This window comes from Chaetura pelagica, unplaced genomic scaffold, assembly GCF_000747805.2.
Source record: "Chaetura pelagica isolate M959 unplaced genomic scaffold, ChaPel_1.0 scaffold11, whole genome shotgun sequence".
NCBI lineage: Eukaryota > Metazoa > Chordata > Aves > Apodiformes > Apodidae > Chaetura > Chaetura pelagica.
Genome location: NW_009952694.1, coordinates 4231525 through 4256752, shown reverse-complemented (window position 1 = coordinate 4256752; position 25228 = coordinate 4231525). Strand labels below are relative to the sequence as shown.

The following is a 25228-nucleotide window of genomic DNA, read 5'->3' as shown; positions in this document are numbered from 1 at the left end:
ATATCTCTAAGTAACAACTGTTACTTAATGTAAGGAAAAAAGCCATTAGAAGAGCACAGAAATGGGTTAGCACGCTGCTCAAAGGACTGTCAAGTTTCCTGTTGTGGTTCTGGTTGTTCTACAGCTGATGGATTTGGCTGAGGTGGCTCAACTCTGTTTTCAGGAGGTGGTGGTGGAGGCAAAAATCCAGGTCGCTGAGGTGGATAGTGAGGATAAGATCTCATTGGAAATGGATTTCTCACTGTGAGAGAATCAGAGTCATCCAGTTAATACTGTATCACAGGAACAAACATGCACCTTATTGCTCAGCAATGGCCTACCTGAACAATAATAAGGTAGACCTAAGTTTGGTGTTATGCCCCAAAGAGAAGGATGCTAGGAAAGAGGAGGACAAAACACTTTTCTCTAGTTCCCTGTGACAGTATCAAACCAATGAGTGTCTGTTGATGGGCTGGTGCTACCACCATCATCTTTGCTCTGCTGCAGCAGCCCCTGGAAGGGAACTGTTTAGTTCTTCACAGGTTAATAAGAGAACAGCAGGGGGCAGGAAGAAGCCCCTCAGTCTGATACTTACAGCTTGCTCTGCTGAAGCAAACTCCAATAATTAACAAATATGTCTCAAATGCAGGCTTTTGTATGGACACTAGCATACCTCTAGTATGGTAGTTATACTAGTATACTATAGGTATACTATATACTAGCGTACCACTAGCATACTGAGGGGTCTTCCTTGAAGATTTGTATACAATTTACCTCCATAGGAGGAAAAGGATTAGGGTGAGCATCTATTTGCTTTCCTACCTCAAAAAAGAACCCTTTACATGTGTGTATGTGTACTTTCCAGCCAAAGCACTCAAGTATTGGTAAACGCCTTTACCAATACAAGCAACTGTGAAGAAGAAAACGTACAATGCAATCAACCTTCACTAGAAAAGAGGCTCCCAGTTAGCTGAGCTGAGAAGCAGTATGTACAAATCCTGATCTAAGTGTTCACCCAGTGTGGTAACTTGCTACACTTGTGTTCATTAACTTGAGGTTAGTACTGGTAAAAGCTACGTACTTGGCAGCGGAGGGTGTGGAAGCCCAAAGTCTCGTACTGGAAAACATTCACGTGGTCCATACATGCCAGGGGGAGGAGGGGGAGGAAAAGGAGGTCCTCGTCTCATGAAAGGTGCTCTAGAATCCACAGGCATCAACGGAGGTCTGAGTGGAGGGAAAGGTGGAGGAGCAAACCCTGAACCGATGGCTTCGCTTTCAGATGCCTGCGGATGATCAGGTAGCGAGTTCTGCAAAAAAGTGAAAACAGGGAAGTTCAGCTTAGGGATGGGGATAAGGAGAGGGAACATCTCCAGTCCCATCAGGCCCACTCTGATGCTGACTGTCACACTAGCCAGCAGGTAGCTCTGACACTGTCTGAGCTAGAGAGCCCTGCTCAGGCTAATGCTTACGTGCACTGACCATCAGCTTGACCACAGTTTCACCTTTTGCATTATAATTATTTTTCAGCAGGGATTATATTAGTCACACATCAAAAAGAATTCACAAGTGCTGATATAAAAGCATAGATACAATTTTGCAATTTGGACTGAACAGTGCAAGGTGACCAACATACTAGAGAAATCTTCCTAAATATTTTGCAGAAAATTAAGGCTTCTTTAAATCAAGTTTCTGTTTAGCCACTTACGATAAGGTTAGAGTGATCTTTCATCCCATCTCCACTTGGTTCTGTTTGTGGGCTATTTTCTGAAGATGTTTGTCCATCTGTATGCAAAAGTTACACAAGTTATTCACTGTTGACCTTCTTGCCACACTGATTCCAGAATCTTCTGGAATCGGGTTATATAGCCAAGAAAAGAGAAAACAAAGTATCACTGTTCCAAGCAATTAACTATTCCCAAGGCAGACTGAAATACAACTGAGGAACACAGAGCCAGGCCCAAGTATTTTCCCCAACTTCTGCACAGATTGCAGATTTAACAAAAGTTTCTTGTGTCCAAATAAGGCTTTTTCTTTTTGTTTTGAGTTTCTTTTATTTTTGGGAAGTTACAAGTCCATTTTCCTAGTAATACACCTTAACATTACTGTAGCAGCTCCATTTTTCCTCTCCTTCCTGCTAATACTTTATTTCTTTGGGAAGTCCCATGCTGGGATGACTGCACTAGGAGATGCTCTTGGCACAGAGCTCAACAGCAATACTATTCAAGTCTGGTAAAAACTGCTTCCTTCCTTACTTGCTAAATTTCAAGGAGACTTTAAGAACTACACCAGTTCCGGATAAGCATTTAGAAATAAGAATCATCCTCATATTTGCTGTACTCACTTCATAAACTAAGAGATAAATAGGAACTTCAGTGTTTTCACCTTCTTACTTCCCTGTCAACAAATATTTTTGATAACTACCAGAGAAAATTATTAAAAGGGAATTGCCAGAGGAGAATCTGACTGGATATAAATATACTAATTATATACAGTAAATTTACTCCCTTCTTAAAAAAAAACCCCAAACACACAAAACCAACTCCAAACAAAAAACCGACAAAAACACAAAGCTGAGATTTAAAAAATACTGCTTTCTTACACTTCTGCCTGAATAAAGACAGTAATACTAAAAAGCGTAACTGAAACAGTACTTCTAACAAGAACCTTCATCTACATGTTGTATTTCTTCTCCTTTGAAGCAAACCCCACTCTTCTCTCAATGAACAGATATGTGTTTCCAAAAAACTAAGCCACTTCTCATTTCAAGCAAGCCTTGCCTTTGTTGAAGATACTGTTAATTAACAACCTGAAGCATTTCAACCGCTTATGTCACACAGTGGACATTCATGCCTTGATACTTAGATTGCACAACACTTGCAATTTTAAATCCTCACAAACCCTGTCAAGCTTCTACCTTTCTTTCTGACACAGTTTCCTGCTCCAGGTACTTGCCTCAAGGTGAGTTTCTCAAGAGTCACCCCAGCTTGGAAAAAAATTGGTTTTATTTAAATTTTATTTAATTTTATTATTTTTTCACTTTAAATAACATTTTGCTGAGGAAATGTCTGTCATTCACTCTTTATAGTTGGAGTACTGTGAGACATGTTGGTGCTCTGAAGTCAAATGGTATGTGCTGGATGGGGTGGATTTTTTAACTCGGAGTCCTTTTTGCTATTTTTACAAATACTCACCCAAGTCTAGTGAAATTATGTGCCTCTAAAAAACATTCACATGTGCTTACTGATCAGCTAAATGCTGGCAGCAAGGTTATCCAAAACCCTGTTTCCAGTAAGTAGGATTTGAACTGCCCAAAAATGGAATACAGCTTTTAAATTTTGTTTTCAATTGTTGCTTGCCAAGAGCTGAAGAAAAGGGTAAAAACGGATGCAAAAAGTGAGTGCAAAGACAGTGAACCTCTCCTGTCCTTCAGTCAGCATCCAGGTACTAAAAGACAGACCTCAGTGGAATACAAAGAATTATCTTCCAGAAGAGAACAAGTCCTTCTAAAACCTCAACCTTCAAGCTGAAACAGAATTCTGTGTTCCCAGTTTTCACGTGATGACACCAAGTAACAAAGATTCTCTCTCCTATTGCCAGCAACTGGGCAACAAAGATAGTGAGTAATACTGGGTGGCAAAGTTTCTGTTGTGAGTTTAATGGCTTCATCAGCCTGGCTGATGAATCAGACACGTGACTTACTAGGCATTAAATAAGGATGAAAACTGCTTAATAAGTATTAAGGCTTTAAGCTCTTAAACTGTTTTGGTGATAAGGTTTCAGTCACCAGAACTTAGCAACAGCTAGAAGCTCAGAGGCAAAGTGTCACAAACTAGAATCTATGTAATTGGCCAATTTAAAACCAATGTCACTTGGGTCAGTAAAATGTGTGATTAAGTTGGGAGCAACTGCACTGAAAAATGCAAAAAGCTACAAGTATGGTAAACAGTTCGAAGGAGGAGACCTCAGAACCTTCTACTTCAGCATGCAAAGCCAGTGGATATTTGAAAATTTGCTGTTATTCCTTCAGTCCTATTGGTTCTTAATTCTTTTTAACTTTACCAAATGTGGTATTGAAATGGAAGTAAGGGTTTGTGATATTTAATGCTGTGATTGAGCCTCATGGGAGGGACCAAAATGGACTCAAGGCCAATCCTGAGTGGTTAACACACAGAAAGGTAAAGGTGGACAATAAAAATACCTTATGACCACCACCACTCACAGAATCCCACTCACCTGAAAAAAGAGACTGCTTGTTGTTCATAACAGGGAAAGACTGCTTGAAAGCTAGCAGGTGTTACATTGTTTTTCCACAATGGAACAGCAGGTCTGTGGTAGCTATAAAGCTGTCCTTTTACCACGTCTTACAATGTATAGTCAACCTATACTGAGTCTCCATCTGATAGTATAGAAGCAATTCCCACCTGTTTTGTCAAAAGACTGCACATTGTAAGCTCGCAGTTCTGCTGGTCCAGAAAGTCTTCCAGTATTTGGAGGATTAGGGAAAAACCTTTCTTGTCTTCGAGGAGGAAGAATTGCATCATTGTAAGGGTCACCTAGTGTTGAAGAAATCACAAGACAGGTCAGTGAAGATTTATTCCCCCAATTCCATACCATTACTGACCAGCAAAATTCTCTGGATATCTTACACTCTGTAAATATGCAAAATTACTATTAATAATGGGGAGCAAACAAATCTTAGAAAACTCCAAACACAGGAATCCCACCAACTATGTACTATAGCATTTATTTATAAGGAGCTGCAATTGAGAAAGTTCACTGATTTTTGCCTTAACATACAGCAGAATTTTGACAGTTACAATTGCCTGAGTTCTAAACAGTGGGGTTTTGAAACAAAGGGTCAGCCTAGCAATCAAGGTCAAAGGCAAAAGCTATTACTACATGTTTTAGGCCATTCTTAGAGAAGAGTGCTGTTTTCATAATGTTTTGTAGTGCTGTCATGTGTTTCCACCACCTTTCTTGCATCAGATCCAGCAGCAATCATGCAGCTGCAGGACAAACTGCATCAGTGAGATGCAAGTGAAGAGAGGGGCTGAGAACACAGCTCAGGCCAAGGACACCAGACCTACCTCCCTGCAGTGCCCTGTCAGTAGATCAGCTCTGGCAAGTGAGAAACTGCACCCTGAGCAGACCTTTGAGTTCTATAATCAGGCTTTCTTAGAGCTGTGTAACAACTACAATATTGCTTGCTGCATCTAATAATCAAGGTACTCTAATCAGTGTACTTTACCCAATTTGTTTTGATTTGTTTTTTTAAACTTGTAGCATTTTTCTTCTTTATTATAGGTACACAGGAAGATTGTCCTTCCTCCTGCATTGTTCATTTTAGAAATACCAGTACTAACCTCTTTGATTCATCTCTGTCTTCCTTACATGATCATGTGCAATACAGATATTTAGCTGAAGAATTGAGAACAAGGACTGATCTTGTTTTGTAAATTATTAAAAAGGCAGTACCAACATGAAAATGTGTACCAAACAGGACAACTGTTTGGTACTATGGTACTCCTGTAACCTTAATATATTTATTTATTTTTGTAATGTAGTATTTGTCAACATTAGCTAGCTTTTATTTATTTAAGGCTAATTCTGTCATCAAAACCTTCTACTTTCTCAGATCTGCTATTAATCATCCAGCTCAGGCAGGTCTTTTGATGCACTAAAACAAACCCCCAGTAAAATGATGAAACCAAACAGCTGATTGTAGACTGATAGTACTAATATGTATTTAGAAGGTAGCACAGAAGTGCAACAAAGGACAAAAAACTCTACTATTAAAAAAACCTTTCCAGTGCAGTTGCACATGCAGTTCCAAGAAAATATTTCCTTTTTTAAGCAAAAAATACTTCATTGCTTCACATCAGTAACTCAATTTTTCCATAGACAGAATAGCTAAGCGTATTTTTATACCTGGTGGAGGCAGACTTATCCTCTGTTCTCTGTCCCAGGGAGGAGACAGGGATCCAGTATCTGACGGTGGTCTGTGAGGATCAGTTAATCTATCAGAACTCGATTCTTCTCTTTCACTACCAGCTTCATACATGGCAGTTGGTCCTCTGGATCCTAGATGAAGAAATTACATAGCTCTTTACCCAGGTATTTTAAATCCTCTCTTATGGCTTTCTTCACTAAGTCTGAAAACAGTAAAATAAATCATGAAAGGCCAACACAGTCAAGATAAGAGGTGCATGACTCCACAGGACTCTCCACCTGTTTGCTGATGACCGGTTAGTTATGTCTACTAGAAGTGATTAGAAGGTTTGTTTGGAATTAAAAAATCTTAGTTCTGTAAGAGAGCAATCTAGAATACCTGCAATTTCTAAAAAAGTAATTTTAAGAGTTTCAGTTTATTTTAATCAGACAAACTAGTGTCCTCATGACAAATCTTCTCAATGCTAAAAAACCTGCTGCTAATGAAATGAAAAAATTAGCACACTGAGAGTTAATACCCCCATTGAAACAAAATACCCACATGGTTCTTTCCAATTCTTTATTCAAGAAAGAAAAGAGGAGAAGGCAGGTCAACACATAACTGAGAGGAAGAGAAACTGTAACAATGAATGATTTTAGGTTGCAAGCTTCTGTTAAAATAGATTTGGTCTGAAAAATATCAGAATTCTTGTATCATTCTCTAATTCTTTATCCTAAAATTCTTGCTAAGACCACATCCTGAAATCCAGTTTTTACTCTTCCTCACCAGCATTAGCTGTGCTTCCATTTAAAGACACACTGGACAGCTCAGTTTCATTACTTATTTTCTCTGTACAAAGAAATTGAAAAGTATGATTTTGCTTGTGCGTGGTAGAGCTATGGTTGAACATTCAATCTCAAGCTTTTCTGACAATAGAAAATTAATCAATTTTCATATGCACCTGGAAATGCTTTTTACAAAGATTTAAAGTAAATTAATAGTCCATATTGGTGTTTTAAAAATCAATGTCGATTAGTGAAATCCTTACAGAAGAGACATTTAGACATATTTCCTATGAGATAAGTACATGTTTCAACAGGTGTAACAGTAGTATCAAATGAAACAGTAGCTTCTGTTTTACCTGTAAAAGATGCTAAACTCCATGCTAGCATTTATCTATACTACTTCCATAAAAAAAAATAATAAAAAAATTAAGTGTTTTTCTTCCCTTACAACCCATGACACCATGACTTGCTTTCACCTGCTCCTCAACATCTGCATTCTACTCCTTATACACAACCTTCCTGGTCCCTTTCATCACTAGGGAAGAAACTATCTCCACACATGACTTCCTCAAATTTAGAACAAAGGGAGGAAAACAATTTACTGAAGCAGTAACTTTTTAGTATCATGAACCTCAATAGAACTGTCTCATGTTTTTGACAACACAGGTACTCTCTCCTGCTCTCGCTGACTATAGACCAAAGAGATGGAAATGACAGTATTCTTTCTTCAGAAAACTCATCAATTCATGTATACTTTAAAATCCTAAGTTTATTTCAGCAGAACCCCACTTCTCCAAGAAGTAAAACAAGACTGATTAAGTCTGGCTTTTCACTTTTCTCAATCTATGTTTCTGAAATTAATCCACTGACCTATGCACTAATAGCAACAAAATTTTCCATTGCAGTGTTACACATCAGACAGCTTTAGAAGCAAGCTGAAAAACAGAGTTCATCCAATTAACTGTTTATGTTGAATTGGTCGTTTTAATACTTTTTGTCATCAGCAAGAGGAAAAGGTGTGACAGCTTTATAGTAGAGGAGAGAGAAATCCAGGATAGATACATTTTCAAGTTTAAGAATTGTACCTCTTCTTCCTCCTCCACCTGGAAGCATAGGTGAAAGCCTTAAAGGACCCTCCAATAAAGTTGGAGGGGAAAGAAAAGCTCTTGTTTCAGATGAAGGCCGGCCCATTGGTGAGGGTCCATATGGGGAATGCTCTGGAACAGTTAAAACAAAATACTCAAGTTCACAATTTTTAAGTTTAGCAAACTGTACAAGTAATTAACTTCTCAGGTGAAGTTTAAAACTAAGGTGTGTAAGTGAAATGAAAATTGTGCTCTAATTACTAGGTGATATTCCCAGTCTACTCTCATTGATACCACAAAGGCTCCTAGTTTCAACAAAATACTCAACATGACCTAGAATCTCTTATAACCCAATTATTTTTTTAAATTACAGTTATATATATGGCCAAGACAGTTTTCAAAAAACTACGTATGTGTGGTCTTGAGAAACAAAACCATAAGCCAAAACAATTAGGCTCTATTTTACAATTTAATACTGTACCTCTGCCAAATGGTCTGACTGGAACATCAAGAGCATAAGGATCTTTTTCTAAAAGGTCAAGTTTAAATTCTAATTCAGTTAATCTGCAAATAATCAACAAAAAAAGTAGTAAATAACACAGAAGTGCAAAAGTATTACTGAACTGCACTATTTACTCCTAGGCTTTCTACTTAAAGGGTTAATGAAGCAAGGTATTCTAGTCCATAAATAAAAAGAAAAAAGCCAAAGGATATCACAGCACTCTAAACTTAAGAATTACTGGAAGTGCTTCTTTATGCCGCTGTATTTAAGCTGTAGTTCAGAAGCTGAAGTGGCATGTTAGATGTCACAGGGCCCTCATCAGTACTCTAAATTTCATTGCACATATTAATTTCATACCTAAAGGTTCATCTCAGTCACCACCACACCATCTGTTAGCTCAGTATTAACTTCTGAGATAAGCTGTAAAATCATTAGGCAACCCTGATACCCAGTTGATACAAACTTACTTAAAACAAACAAAAAACAACCCCACAAAATCTTTGAGTTCTAGTACTACATTCTGCTTCTTTCTTGAAATGTTGCAAAACTTGACATAGTTGCTAAGTTCTTACTTTCTTGCATGGTATAATTCAGGAATGCTCAAATGACTCTCCCTCTTTTGGAACTCCAATTTAACAGTGTGCTCTCTCTGCCCTGTTTGGGCCACAATTGATTACCATAGGTCTAGAAAACACCAAATTGCATAAATCCAAAAAATACTCATATGCCAAGTATTTGTTCAGAACCAGACCTGGACGGCACTTACTTTTGTCTGTTATGTGCATTTTCTTTTTTAATATCATTCAGGTGTCTTTCTGCTGCTCGGGCTGTCAGCTTTAGGGAGAGATAAAAATCAGACATTTAGATACTGCTGTTTATTAATTAAATGCTTCATACATGTGACAGGTCCTAGATCCGAGACATTTTTTCTTATCTGAAGTGTGTGGATTGTATTTTCACAAGATGTCACTTACATAAAAAGCATACAAAACAGAGCCTCATGTCACCAAACGACAACAGCAGCTCTACTACCCACATTTTTGAGGAATGTCAAGGCTTTCCTGCAGGCTCTTAAAACTGCAGAAATGTAGTTTGTTGGTGATAGCTGCTTTGAACCATCTACAGTAGAACTACAAGATTTAAAGTCTCAAATTTTATATAAGATAGTTTTATTTTAAAATCATAGAGCTAAAAACTGAAACTATGACGACAAAGCATCATAGCTTTTAACAGGATTTTATACAGAGCACTCTGTGAAACTGAATAATGTATTAGTCAGGACATATTTTAATGTTTCCTGTTTGGAAAAAAAGGTAAAAATGGATTTTGTAGCAATGCTCTTCGGAAACCGTCAATGGAACACACTGTTCTCAGAGGACGTGATGTCTTCCATTAGTAGATAAAAGAGATGAAGTGCATCAAGGGAAAACATTAAAATGGCATTGAAACAAGGCCAAAAGCTTTTATTATTAGCAAAATGTCACACATTTGTTATATGTTAACATGTTATTCCACCAGATTTATTGCTCTAGCGAATAATATTGTAATACAATTCAGCTGTACTCAGAGGTATCCAGCTTAATTATTCCAACTACTTTATATGACAGAAGTACGTTTAACATGTTTTGGTATATTTCTAAAAGAAATTCATATGTTTTAGGGTGACAGGTTAGAGTGAATTTTTCTTATTTGTTTTTAATATTAAAAAAGTGACAATGCAAGGTAAATGGAAAAGGCAAAAACACAAAGTTAAGAAAATTCAGCACTTGGAACTCACCCAATTATCATGAGCTTTTTTCTCATGTGAAGTAATCTGTGAAAGAGAGTCGTTAGATCATTATTCATCTAAAAAAGAAAACTTAAGATTGAGGATATGCTCTTATTCATAAACTTAATGTGTGGGTAATTTATAATGAGACAACTAAATTTAAATTTTAACTTTTTCATAAAGTTAAAACCATATGGCACTAAGAAGGGGAGCAAAAAAAAATAAAATACAAAAAATGGAAGCAACACAGAGCACATACCTGATTCTGGTAAGAACGAATGGTTCTTTCCAGTTCTTCTTCAAGATCCTTTGCTCGCTGTCTGTAAAGGATTTATTAGGATTTATGACATTGTAACAAAGTATGGAGGAAAGTAATTTTAAATAAAGTAAACACAATGGTAATCACAAGGCATAATTAAGATTTTTTTTAACCCAAAAGAGATTATTGTCTCTTAGGCCAAGGGGATACATAAAAATTATAGTAGCAGTGGAAATTCTAGACCCTAGATTAGTGCAATCAGGAATGTGAACAAAAGCAACCAAAAAATCCAACATCTCCCCAACTTTTCAGTATGTTTCCAATATAAAGGATATCCTTCCACATATGCCCTAACAGCCAAGCCAAGTATCTTTCATACTCAAATTTTTTAACAAAGGAAAAAACACACCTTAGCATGTATTATTACATAAAAACTAACAGGTAACACAAAGATACACACAAAACAAAGACACTGGAAGAAAACACTTTAACTTATACAGGTGTTTTAATAATTCTCTATTGCTTATTGTTCACTTTGGAACAAGTGACTACAGCAACTAAAATCTGTAATTACCTGTAGCTGTTTAGTTCTTCAGCAGCATGATTAATTTTTTCATCTACTTTAGAAAGCTTTTCTTCCTTCTGTAGGCGTTCTCTCTCTTCCACTGTCAGCTTCCTTTAAGAAAAATCAAAAACTATAATTAATTCTGCTTCAAGTCAACAATTTTGTAGCTGATCTGTCAAGAAAAACTTCTCAAATTCTTTTGGTGTGATGAATATATGATATTTATCCAGATTAAAGAGTTTTATAAGCAACATATGAAGAGGCCTAAATACCACCAGTTTCTGCTTATATTAGTTTATTCAGTTAATTAATGTTCTACAGGAAACAATTAATTACATTACCTAAAAGAAATCTAGAAGACAATCCATATTCTCCCTCCCCCCCCAAAAAAAAAAAAAAAGCAGCCACAATCTAAAATCCAAACTACACTAACATTCACTGATTTGATCTGGTAGCTTTTCAAATAATTTTCTGGAGAAGAAAAATGTTATTATTGGCTACTAAAACCATATTTATTATGTAGAAGGTAATTCTGCAGAACAGAATGCTGCATACAGCCCTGCATGGATAAACTGGTCATATTCCTGGAAATAGCTGTTCTTAGCAATCAAAACCATCTAAATCATGGATCTTTTGAATATGATTTTAACTTCTTTTCTGCTCAATCCTCATTCCTCACTTTTCTGCTTTCCTTGTTTAAACACAACTAGCTTTTTAAAAGATGCCTTGTTAATACTTAAAAGGGTGGCTACTACTAAGAAGATGGAGACTCCCTATTTACAAGGAGTCACACGGGAAAGACAAAGGGTAATGGGCACAAGTTGCTCCTGGGGAGATTCTGACTGGACACAAGAGGTAAATTTTTCACCATGACGACAGTCAAATTTGGAATACTCTCCCAAGGGAAGTAGTAGATTCCCCCACACTGGACAGTTATAAGTCTCAGCTTGTCAGGGTGCTGAGCCATCACATATAAACTACAGTAGTACCTAGAAAGGTTGCAGCAGGTGATCCTTGAGGTCCCTTCCAACCTGGCATTCTATGATGCTAACAGCCTCTTTTATTCTGCTACCTCATGATATGAGCTTCTACCCACTCTTTTCTGTATTTTCTACAATCTTTGATAAACAGCATACTATTTGTGAAGCTTCAGTGTGGTATTTTTAAATATCATCCATACAGCCTGCAAGTATTATTCCTTTCTGACTGCCCATCATAGCTTCTTTTTAATAGGTTCCTTCCCACTTTCCCCCCCCCATTCTTTTTTAAAAATCAATGTAGTGGATTTCTAGGTTTTGTTGCATCTACAAAGATGCCAAATATCTATACAAACATATATACTGCAGAGCAGTAATAATTTAAAAAGGTTCTGCGTACTGTTCAGTAGAGGATCAAGACTTGTGCTACTTCTCTTACTGCCTTTCAGATTACTTCTGCTCCTTGAAGAAATAATTTATGGCTAGCAATCTTACCGTCACAACCTAAAATTATGCCCTCTGATCCCTTCCTGCCCCATCCACACACACACTATGAAGGCTACTACATGCCCCATCCTATGCCAATCAACTTAGTTTCTAGTTCTTAACACAGTCCTGACTTCAACCAGTAAGTCACAGTACATATAATCATCCTGAATGTGAAGCAGGTAGTTCAGCCCTCACATTCTGTCCTTGGTGAGGAAAGCCTGATTCATAGAGGTTCTGTGTTGCTTATTGATAATAGCTGCCTTGCCTATGTTTTAACTCTAAGCTCAGTTTTATACAGCATTACCCCTCTGCTGACACTACTAGCTCTCTACTACATAAAAATACACTTCACAGGTGAAGCAGCTACTGGTTATCTTTCTTTCAACAACTTTGATACCCGTACTGTAACAAAAAACCCCCAACAAATCAAGCTTTCCAACTTTATCCACCTTATTTCACAGATTGAAAATTTCTGAAAATTATTTTGTTTATGTACTTGCTTGTGGAAAGTCCCAAAATCATATACCACTACTTTCATGGAAACAATTTCTATAAAATCACTTCAACCACAAATGTACATGAAGGTGTAATGTAACAGGATCCTCACAATTCAGAAAACTCTGGAAAGCTGTATTCTAATTTTCAACATTTTCAGCCCCCCAAAAGGAAAGGGTTACGTTAAAATCAAACAGTAAGCACTGAATATAAAGAGGAACCATCACCTGTGTAGTTTCATTTCATTTTCTTGATAAAGCTCAGTCATTACTTTAAGTTTCTGCTGAAGCTTTTGAACTTCACTTTCAAAACGTTCATTTTCAGACTGCAAGGAAGCTTGTTGACTTTGAAGGTTTTCTATACGTTCTGTCAAATTTAGAGATAATAACATTGGGATAGCACAGTATTTAGAAAGTTAAAACATTTGCGATATTTTAGAATATAAAATCTTTTCATATAGAAACTTTTCATTCTATGTTTATTTAATAATATAAGCAATAATCAGTTCAGATATATCAGTAAAATATACAAATTGAGAAGCAAAAACAAGCAACTATTCTCTCTACCTGATATAAAGTGCAGCTCTGAGCATATATCTAGCCTTTGCTCCAAATCTATATACATAAATTCTTTGAAAACATTGCAGTTTTTTAAATCAAAACATAGTTTTTAATTTCAGGCCCTTAATATTGTCACTATTCTAATCAAGAAATAAAATTGGTACCATCATCCACTCCTGCAAATTTACTCACAAAAGGTCTTGCTGAGTATCCTGAAGGAATAACTCAAACTCAACAAACTACCTTATCTTTCCCAATTAAAATCAGTCATGTTTCATTTACTATTCCTGTGCTTCTCCTCAAGAAACATAGAAAGCTTCAAGGAATTTTGAATATCTTTATTGGATAGAGTTACAATCAATTTGGAAAACACACTAGCACAAAGGATCATTTTAAAGGGCCGAGAAAACTGGAAAATACAGATTTTACAGAACATTAAATCATGCAAATAACAAAGCACAGTGTCCTGGTTTGAGCCAGGAAAAGAAAAAGAAAAATTGGCTTCATCCTGGCTCAAACCAGGACACACAGCACATTTAAGTGTGACAGGTACTCTGCTGGCTGTTATCTATGAAAGAAATAGTAAATTACAGATTTTAATTTGAATTAAAGTTGCAGTGTTTTAATTTAGTAAGGTTTAATTCAGTATGTCCTACACAAAGGAAAATACAGAGCAGGAGGCTTTTAGGTTCAATTCTCTAAATGTAGTATTTCGGATTTTAAGTAGTACTGAGGTTGCATCCATTACAAATTAATTACAATTAAGCTACCATTTTTAATAAATGGCTTTAAAACTTAGATTTAAACTCCATTGTTTCATCTCCAGAAATTATGTAAAGAAGGTATTATATAATCACTTTTCCTACATATTTTAAGATTCTATGACTTAACAATTATAGAATACTCCATCAGGGTACAACAAAATCTGCAAATGGTGCTTTAGCAACTTCAATGACTTTACCTCTAAAATAAAATAATTGAAATACCCAAGCAACTTAAACTCAGACATTTTAAAAATTAAGTAGAACTATTAAAGTAAATTTAATTCAGTTTTTACTCAAAGTAATACTTACAGCCTGTAACACCATTTTACAAAAGCAGCATCTTACTAATCTTAAAGGCAAAACAACATTTAATTACCTGTAAGTTCTCCTTTAGCTTTATTTTCATCAGACAGTTTTGAATACAATTGATCTCTTTCTGTTTCCAGGGTCTTTAAACAAGCATTTAACTACCAAAAAAAATAAATTAATTAATGAGCTTTTAAAGATTGCCAGAAAGTGTTTGCATGCATTGTCTAATTAAACATTAAAAGATGCTGAACTCTGTGACAGCAGTATTTACATGCAATTAAACTCACTACCCCCTCCCCATATATTCCCTCTAATCTCCTTCCTGCTCCATCCACAAGTTTCTTAAAACCACCTACCTTTGCAGCATAGATCAGTTTCTTCACAGTTCGTTTTTGCTGGTCATCTGCTTGACAGAAGAGAATAATTTGTCACATGAAAAACACACAAAAAATTGTGGCAGAGCTTACTACTATTATTTTGTTTTTACATACCGTTGACAGGCATCGCACAGGGAGAGGGGATATCCCTATATTCTAGTGCTTGCTCTGCCAATGCTCATACTAAGAGAAATGCTGAATACACACTACAAGATTTACTGGGATGTGCCCTACGGTATAATCAGCACTAACATAAAAAGAAGCTGCAGCAGTAAGCAGGGAGGAAGAAAGGCTCTTCTGTGCTCCTGTTTTGAGGGGACCCACACCTACACCCATCTGATTCCAATGCTACCATACTGCCTGCAACAAGTGACACCTGCATATGGACAAGGAAATACAAGTGCCAAGGACTCACAGTGCTACTGCTGGGAAGAGCTTCAAGGAGAAATTAATGCAAGGTTTCCACCTAAAAATGTTTGAGAAGCACTGCTTAATGCTAACATTCGTTAACTGTCTGACATTAATAGCACTGGATGAGTTTTGAAATTCCAACTCCTACAAAGTTTTACCTTTCCTGGGAGACTGTGTTCTGCATTTCTAAAACACCTATTAAGATTTAAGAAGGGAAGTTACATAAACCATACCTAAGGGGTCTGTATTCTCTGTTTCACCCTTTATATCCACATCCCAGTGGTTATCTTCAGCGCCATCATCTTCTTCTATTGCTAAACTCCAGTCTTTCATCTTCAGTAAGTACTGTGTCAGTGACTACGGAAAAGCCCCCACAAAAGACACAGTAAAATAAATACAAGCCATGAAAATTGAAGTTCCCGTTACAATTATTTTTTTCAGGACTTCTGTCCTTTATTTAGTTCCCCTAGTAGATTAAGTGAGCCTCATATACAGGATTCTAGATGTCTGATATCTTCCTATTAAAACATACACCTGCAGCTCAACAGGTGTGCCCTTGTGAAGACTTTTTAGATAGCCAAGTGTTTTCAGATAGCCAAGACTTTTCAAATGGCATGCTTTTAGCAGGGCTTGTGTATATAAGGTACACATACGTAACAATACACTCCCAGCTCCTGCTCGCCAAATTAAAAGGAAACACAAATACTCTGTCAGAACTAAAAGAGTTTTTCTTTATTTAACATAGTGGCTTTCAAGGCTATCAGACAGCTCCACTGTGCTGCTAAGCAACCCTTTTTTGCTTAGCAGCAAACAAGACATTACAGGATGGAGACAGCAAACAAAAACCCAGAACAGCTTAATGCACATTAAGAGAAGTAGAAGTTGTTAGGCTTTCTTGGGAACTCAGCAATTAGCATCAATCTGAATAATTAGATTTAATGCTGTCATACCGTACCTTGACTTGACTCTCTTTATTTTTCAATACTTCTTCTATATCTGTTTTAGATGATTCAAACATCTTTGTTTGTTCATTTAGCTCACCAAATCGTTCACCCCATCCTTCAGCTTCTTGTAAAAGCTAAAAAGGGAAACACCAGATCAGTGTGATTGTCTATTACAACCAAGAATCAAGGATGAATAGTACTTGAGCCTGTTATGTATATTATCTATACATACACAGAATTTTAAGCTCTCACCCATTAGTAAAAACTAACAGAGATAGACCGTAAGACAGTTAAACCTGAAGAATTGAAAAATTTAGACTTCTATGTTACTGTCCAGTTGCTTTAATTAAAGCAGTTCTCCATTATAATTAGTTGTTAGGATATTTTTAAACATTTATAAGAACAGTTCAGTTAATACCTCACTCAGTTTCAAAACTCTGATGTGACAACAGCAACAGTCACAATTTGCCTTACAGCTACAAACACTGGAGAATGGATGGAGAGGAGAATGCTCCTTCTTCCCCAATATGAACACATACTTCTGAAATTCTGCTTGTGCCTTTTCAACCCAGAAGAGGTCCATGAGGTACTTTTTAGATAGCTATTTAAATTCACATGACTTGCAAAACTGTACTGTTTATCCTATCCCACTCCATATCTCTTAAAGTAATTTTTGAATTTTATTTTGAAAAAGCTTCCCCATTAATGAAAGTCACAGAAACTGTATGTAATCAACACCTACTTGTATGTTATCTTTGTAATTAACTGTGGTTGACTAAAAAGATGATCCCTAGTAAAATCTTGTTTCTCAAAAACACTTTACAGCAGTGAAGGGATTAGTACACTTAAGCACCAGTACATTAAAAATAATCACTGCAAAGTATTAACTACTCAAACTATGTATTCATATTGTGAGAATGAAATTGAACTGATACAAATTTCTGTTAAGAGAAAACATGCAGTACAAAAACATAAAGTACAGTACAAAAAAAAATAAGTTTTAGAGTCTGTCAAAAGACTGTTAACATTGCACAACAGGCAACTGATTCAAAAACAGTGAATGTAGAGAAAGGATTAACTAGGTTGTGCAACAAGAAATTAACAGCCAGTTATACTAAAAATAAAACCAGAAAATGGTGGTTAAACAGGGGAACTGCCATGCAAATAGACAAACAAGCCTGAACACTACTGATCAAAGGTAAGCTAGGAAGCATAAAACAGAGGGTATGTGACTAGAACTGGATGAACCCACTTGGCACACAACTGCCCCCTTCAAGCAGTAAAAGCCACATATGAATTTGTAGCATCACGAAAACTATATATTACAGATGAAATAAAAATACTCTTTATGCTAGTACTGCTCAGAAGTCATACGCTGCCAACTACTTTTATCATTAAATGTCATCCTCAAAGGAAAGCTAAACTTTAAGAGATTCCTTCTTCATGGAGCCAAAGAGAAAATAAATTGACATGACTTTATGCACCTGTAAACATTACAATAGGAAGGATTTGCAATAAGCTAAAGTAATATATATTTCTAATGTTCCTGCAGAAAACAAGCACAGAAGTTTGGAGTTCATTAACAGTTCCCTTGTTCAAACTAAAAGGCCCAATCCTCTCTCTGACACATCATAAATCTGAGACAGCACATCTGTTACCATGGTTAAACTATGATGTGCCAGAAGATTATGACCCATTAGTGCAAACGGACAGAGGAGGAAAGTACTCTAGTTTCTGTGAACAAATAACACCTTTGTTACCTTTTGAGCATAAGTGAAATTCCATCTTAAAAAAAAAGAAAGAAAAATAAAAAAAGAAGATGGATATTCTAAAATAGCAGACTAACTCACATGCTTGCAACGACCTCATAAAAGAGAATGAAAATAAGCAAATCAGATACTTTATCTTTGCTCCTTATCAGGTTCCATCAACTCTTTACCAGGTTATTTATCTACTAAAAATGATAGCAAAATATACACAAACGTTCTCAAATTACTAAAAACTGCAACAAAGCTCTATTAACAACAAAGTGTAGTAATTAATCCTAAATAATGTGTTAAGGAACTACTATGCATATGTTATTTTATCTGGAAGGAATGAAAAAACCCTTAATTTTTATCTTGGAACCTGGCAAGTTAATTACATCCTGGGAGTTGTTTTTGCCAATTTTTTTTTCTGGTTTTGCTTGATGTGAAATGATTGCCTATAAAATGTAGAGTAAATGTCAGCACTTAGTATTATTTTCCTCTAAGTACTACTTTTTAACCATATTATCTATCATAAGCTATCTCTCACACTGAACTCTATGCAGGTTTCCCCACAAAGTCTAGTTATTCAACTTCTTTTAAAACAGGACTGTTTTAGACAAAGTTATTTCAACATAAAAGAATTCTGAAGTCATGTCCTCTTCCTCATTCCACTAGCTAGACCACAAAAGGGATATTAACAGACATATTGAGGACGAGCTACTTGGAGAAATCATATTTACATAGTTTCATAAGAAAATACAGTATTTCTAAGGGTAACTAAGAAGAACGTACCTGTTTCTCACTTTCCTGGAGATGGCAGTTTTCATCTACTGCATCTTGAACTGATGTCTTGAGTCTCTCTGTATTAATCTGATATACTTTGAGGGTGGACTTGGCCTAAGTGAAATAAAAATTGTGTTGTTCAAACAGTATAGGCAAAGATACAAATGGGGTCATGATGGTATTATTGAACTTATTCTAAGGTTTCTTAGCTGTGCTGTACACAGAATCACAGAATGGTTTGGGTTGGAAGGAACCTTAAAGGTCACCTAGTTCCAAGCCCCCTGCATCAGCAGGGACACTGCCCACTAAACCAGGTTGCTCAAAGTCTCACCCAACCAGGCCTTGACCACTTCCAGTGAGTGGACAGCCACAACTGGATACATATTCTCACATAGAATCACAGAGGTTGGAAGAGACCTCTGAAGATCCAGCCTCCCTGTTGCAGCAGGTATACCTAGGGCAGAGCACACAGGAATGCACCAAGACAGGTCTTGAAAGTCTCCAGAGAATGAGACTCCACAACCTCTCTGGGCAGCCTGTTCCAGTGCTCTGTCACCCTAGAACTTCCTGTGTTGTAACTTGGTGCCACTTCCCTTCGTCCTATCACAGGGAACCACTGAAAAGAAACTGGCCTCATCTTGACCTGCACCCTTCAGGTATTTAATAGATATTATAAAGCCCCCTCTCAGTATTCTTTTCTCAAGACTAAACAGCCCCAGGTCTTTCAGCCTTTCCTCATATGACAGATGTTCCAGTCCCTTAATCATCCTTGTAGCCCTCTGTTGAACTCTTTCCAGCGTATCCATGTCCCTCTTGAACTGGAGAACCCAGAACTGGACACAATAATACAGATGTGGTCTTACAAAGGCAGAATAGAGGGGGAGGAGAACCTCCTTTGATCTCCTGGCCACACCGTCTTAATGCATCCCAAGATATTATTGACTCTCTGGGCCATGAGGGCACATTGCTGTCCCATGGATAAACTATTGTCCACCAAGACCCCAAGGTCCTTCTCCATGGGGATGCTTTCTAGCAGGTCAACTCCTAATCTATATTGGTGCATTGTGTTTTTTTCTCCCCAGGTGCAGGACTCTACTTATTCCTGTTGAATCTCATTAGGTTCATCTTTGCCCAGCTCTCCAGTCTGTCCAAATCTTACTGAATGGCTGCACAGCCTTCAGATGTATCAGCCAATCCTTCCAGCTTCGTATCAGCATCAAACTTGCTGAGAATACACTCCATCCCTTCACCCAGGTCACTGATAAAGATGTTGAATAAGACTGGGCCATCTTCCCTACAATTTCAACAATTTTTGCTGACTATAGTTTCCCAGCACTATGTATCATTGTAGAGTAAGAAGACCAAAAAAAAAAAAAAAAAAAAAGAGACAAGGGAACTGTACTTCCCAACAAATGTCAGTCACTGTATGAAAGTCAAAGCTGCTAAATGAAGTGCCTTAACAAAGTATTTTGGTTTACACAGCATATTATTTTGGCATCCTTAATGGAAAAAAAAAAAAACAAGCAATCAAAAACCAAAAATCCAAACGTAACTACATGGAGAACTGAGAAATTGCAAAAATCTGAGAACAGAAATTTCAAAGATTAAACATACCTCATCAATTTGTGTCTGGATAGATTTTGCTTCATTCTCTAAAGACTCCAATCTCTTCTGAATTTCAATCACCTGAAAATTATTATTTGTCATATAGCTTCTTCCATAGATTTGACTGAAAAAATCTAGGCAATTAATAAGGTTATTTTAACTTTCAAACAAAGAAGGTGCTACTGCCAAATCAGTAGAAAATACTTTTTCAGCTTTGAATATTTTCCTTTGTGGGTGTCATTTTTCAATATGGTACAGTCAGTATGAGGGGAAACAAAATGGGAAATACAGCTTTTTTTTCAAAAACAAAACAAGAATATTTTTTCTCCTCCACAGGGAAGGTTTTTGAGGGAATCTTATTTTTTTTTAATGAATATTGACAAATATAGGATACTATTTATTCTTACCAAGTTATCATTTTCTGATTGCTTAGATTTTTCTTCTTCCAGTTCTTTTTCTAGATTCTCTATTTCTTGGTTGAGTTCCATGTTTGACTTGTTCAGTTTTTCATGCATTTCCTAAATGAAGTTGTTTTGACAGTTAATATAAAACATTTGACATTAATTGCATATGAATATGTTTTAAATATGACAGCAAAGTATGTTTAACAAATTTCATCATATCGAAGATAAATCTCCAAGTACTCTAGAGACTCTTGCACATTAACAAAACCTGTAACAATGAGCTCTATGACATCTGAGGTGCAGAGTGAAATAAATCTATTTGTTGTTTTGTTACATAAATTTTATAGAGCCTATTAGGCATTGGATTCACTTTTTTGGAACTCTTACAAATATTTTCTCAGTCTGGGGGATCTAAGTAATGCAGTATTAATTTTTCTTTACAACTCTGCTCCAGTAGCCTATAAAATATATTTAAATTCAATCTTATGTGAGAAAAAATATATCATTCAATACTATCTCCTAGAAACAGGAACAAACTTATTTTTAAATCAAATATTGTCTAATTTGTCATTTGCTCTAGCATTAATAATTTTTAATAACTTTATACAAAACCTTCTCTTTATTTAAATGGCTTCCTTCTCTGTTGTTTGCAGTAACCCAACACTAATAAATTAAAGCCCTCAATTAGAACAATTAAGGTTTTGGGGTGATTTTTTTTGTTATTGACTTTGTTTTTTTGGTGTGTTCTTCGGGTGTTTTTTTAATATGAGCACCATTTTCTTGAAATACTACCTCAAACTGCGAAAATAATGATTTCCATTTATATTTTTACCTCAAAAAAAGATGTATCAGTTGATTCCTTCATAATGTTATCATCCTTCAGAGACAATTCTAAATTCTCAAACTGAAAAGGAAATACTTCATGTCAGAATATGTGTAAAGAATTGCTTAGACAATAGCATTAATTTATGATGCTCAAGTCTGAAACACAGCTACCACCTAAATATTCACAAACACACCTTGCTGGGAATCAGGAAAGTCCTAGCCCTAGTAAGCTATCCCAGTGGCATGAAATGAAGGCATTAAAGTTGCTTCCAATGAAATGTATTGAGAGTTAAAGGCAGAACTTAACATCCTAACTGCACTTAAAGACACTGACAGGAAAAAGTATTTGAAGAATCATTTTCAAAAGGTTTTAAACATCTTATTTTTAGGCAAGTTTTGTGTTTTAACGACTTGATAAATTGAGTACAATTCTGTGACACATATAAATGCAACAAATGAGTACCATTACCTCTTTTTTGCAAAGGCTCAGTTTTCCAAGAATTTTGCATTTATCTTCAACTAGTTTAGCAATTTTATCAGCAAGCTGCTTTTCCCTTCCTAAACAGAGAAAGACAGTGAAGTGTTGCAACATCCAAATACTTAAAATGAGAAAACAAAAAAAAGGGAAAAAAGGCTATATTACAAAGAAACAGTATGAAAAATAAGCTTACCTACATAAAGTCGACTTCTAACCTGAAAAGAAAAAGAATAAATACTGAAAATGTCTGATCAATTACTCTTGCATACTATCTAAAAAACTAATATTTTGAGCTGTGATTCCTCGATCATGGAACTTAAAACAGGAATATAAATACAGGCTGCTGTTAAATAATGGGAAAGTGCATCCTCTGCTCTTACCCCCTCCACAGCTGTGTATTTGCCCTGTCCTTCTTTGACTCTAATTAAAGAGGGAGAAAAGAGCTTAGTTTTCACCTGGATCTCTTCTACAACACACCACTGTACAGTCATGACATAACCATGACTGCCAACACAAAGTGGTAGTGGACAAGCCAAAAAGATTAGGAAATTGGAGGGAGGGGGAAGATCCACATGCCAGCTCAGACTTCATTTCCTATGAAGTAAAAACCCCCCACATAATAATACGTAACAGTTAAAGCTGCAGATGGGTATATTTGGTGGGCATCCTGCCAAGATGCAACTCAACATGTAGTGCCAAATCAGCAGCTGCTACATGGGGTCTAGTGCCCTAGAAACATAAACTAACAAACTGTCAGACAAAATCTGTCACAAATGGCCTGGACAAGCAATGCAGAACTTGGCTGAACCCACAAAAACTTCACAACACACCATTCCTCTTAAGGCTGGGCCTGGCTCACATGCCTAATGTACAATGGGTCCCTCATATCTATCCAGTTTTCTCCTCATTTAAAGCCATGGGATGGTCAAAGAATCCAAATAATAGAAAAAGGGGAAGACAGTCTTAAGCACCCCTTATCCAATCATCCCCCAGTAAGCCCAAAACCAAACTCCGTTACTTTTCAGTAAGTAACCATTAGTTCTTCAAAGAGCAGTGAGTATGGATGACTGAAAAAAGGTCAGTAACTTCAGTAATATCTAATGCCTTAGTGACACATGCTGGAGTGAAAAAATACTAGAGCTGCTGCTTGACCCATCTGAGCTGAGATGCCTCTTTCATACCACCTAGATAAATTCTGCTAGGAAACAGAAGGAATGACCCAAACTATAGATACAGTAACAAATATAGATCTCCCTCAGACAATCTGAATCACTGCTGCAGAATAAGGTGGCATTTTTCCAGATCTAAGTTGATGTTAGAACCCTAAAAATACAGTTGCTTGCCATCTGAAAAACGAAACCACTACATAACCTGTATTCAAACATGAACATCATTATGTTACCAGCACCAACATTACATTCTATTTAGAAGTATGGAAAAACTGTGGAGTAATTTAGAGTAATGAATTATGGACACCGAACCCATCTCATTAGTAGGGAGAGTATTGAGGGCAACTGCTATTACTCATATCCTTATTTACTCACAATGGAAGACAACCCTTACCTGAAAATTTTAATCTGATTTATCTGTTAAAGGATTTCAGTTCTACATTTCTCAAAGTCATCAGCCTAATGTTCACGAACAGCACACAATCAAGTTGGTTCAGTGGTCCAATAAACAGAACCAAAGTCACTGTCCAAAGAGCTTCAAAATGCCTCTCTGAATGGGAATCCATCCGGATTGCTTTTGTTTACAACTACCCGAGCTGGTCTGGCTATAGCCAGGGTAGTCACGGAGTTATCAATACACAAAGCAAGACACATGCCCTAGGGAAGAAGACCTTGATATCCTGTGAAAATAATTTAAGGGCTGACTTTGAAAGTCAGGTGTAGAAACTATAAAAGGAATGAAAACGGAAGCCTTACTACAGCAAGTGTCATTGCATTTCCTTTAATACTAACAGTAACTCAGCACACATCCACACACTGTCTTGACAAAAGACTACTTCTCAGTTCCTCTTTTAGAGGGATTCTAAATTCTATCATATCAGATTTAAAACTCTGAAACATTCTCTATCTTGAGAAAAGTAACAATTTCATTTTAAATCATTCCATTCAAACCATTAATGCACTCTACATATCCGCACACAATTTGAACACTTACTGATTGGTAACTTCTATACAGGAACAAGAAAATTGTAAAGGCTCCAACAGTGCCAGCACAAATCACTATTTCCCATGGGAAACCATACAGATCAGGACCAGGTCTCATATCTTCAGGCAGTGAAGCCACAGCCTGAAGAATAAAATAAAAAGCTTCAACTACAAGAGAAGAGGTTAATACTTTCAACAGAAACAGACATTGCATGTTGACTTAGTCTACTTCTAATGCTTATACAGGCTCGTAAATATTTTTTTCCAAAAATGTGAGAAAATGGTTAACTTTAAGGTATACATTTACCAAGAGAAGGGGAAAAAAAAGTTCCAACAAAATACAATGATACCTAGATAAAGCTCTAAAACTTTTCCATATGGCAAAATATTTATTATGGTAAATGACAGTAAAATCTCCTTTGAGGTGTCCACATGTTTCACTGTTAGAAGAATCAATATTAGTATTAAGTATTTTACAACTTACGTGATTTACCGGTAGAAAATTTGTTTGGTAGAAAAACCTGCTCAACCAACTTCATAATGAAGCAACATACTGCAAAGACTCAATTATTTAACACATTTTAAACACTCACATCTTGTTTGTAAGCAGATATCGCTATTCCTGTGAAGGACAGACCCTGCCTCATGTCTCTCTTGTGTACTACAGGTGATGCAGGTGTCACCGCACCAGGGACGGGCGCTCGGGCGGGTGTCACCGCACCAGAGATGGGCGCTCGGGCGGGTGTCACCGCACCAGAGATGGGGGCTCGGGCGGGTGTCACTGCACCAGGGGCGGGCGCTCGGGCAGGTGTCACCGCACCAGAGATGGGGGCTCGGGCGGGTGTCACTGCACCAGGGGCGGGCGCTCGGGCAGGTGTCACCGCACCAGAGATGGGGGCTCGGGCGGGTGTCACTGCACCAGGGGCGGGCGCTCGGGCAGGTGTCACCGCACCAGGGACGGGCGCTCGGGCAGGTGTCACCGCACCAGAGATGCAGGCTCGGGCAGGTGTCACCGCCCCACGGACGGGCGCCGG

The 25228-nt window shown here is 37.0% G+C and overlaps 1 protein-coding gene across 1 annotated transcript; it reads right to left on the bottom strand.

The window, feature by feature from the left end:
* Positions 1-31: 31 nt before the first annotated feature.
* On the bottom strand, positions 32-24345 carry CTAGE5 (CTAGE family, member 5). The gene is made up of 23 exons (XM_009993871.1): positions 24205-24345; positions 22235-22256; positions 22033-22121; positions 21571-21642; positions 20742-20852; positions 20344-20415; positions 18739-18843; positions 16210-16332; positions 15488-15611; positions 14823-14869; positions 14534-14624; positions 13061-13199; positions 10882-10983; positions 10308-10368; positions 10058-10093; positions 9047-9114; positions 8260-8342; positions 7779-7910; positions 5908-6060; positions 4401-4532; positions 1685-1761; positions 1061-1286; positions 32-241 (listed from the first exon to the last, which is right to left on the bottom strand). The coding sequence occupies exons 1-23, from the start codon at positions 24310-24312 to the stop codon at positions 90-92; spliced, it is 2325 nt and encodes a 774-aa protein (XP_009992173.1). The 5' UTR covers positions 24313-24345; the 3' UTR covers positions 32-89.
* Between the last annotated feature and the right edge of the window lie 883 nt (positions 24346-25228).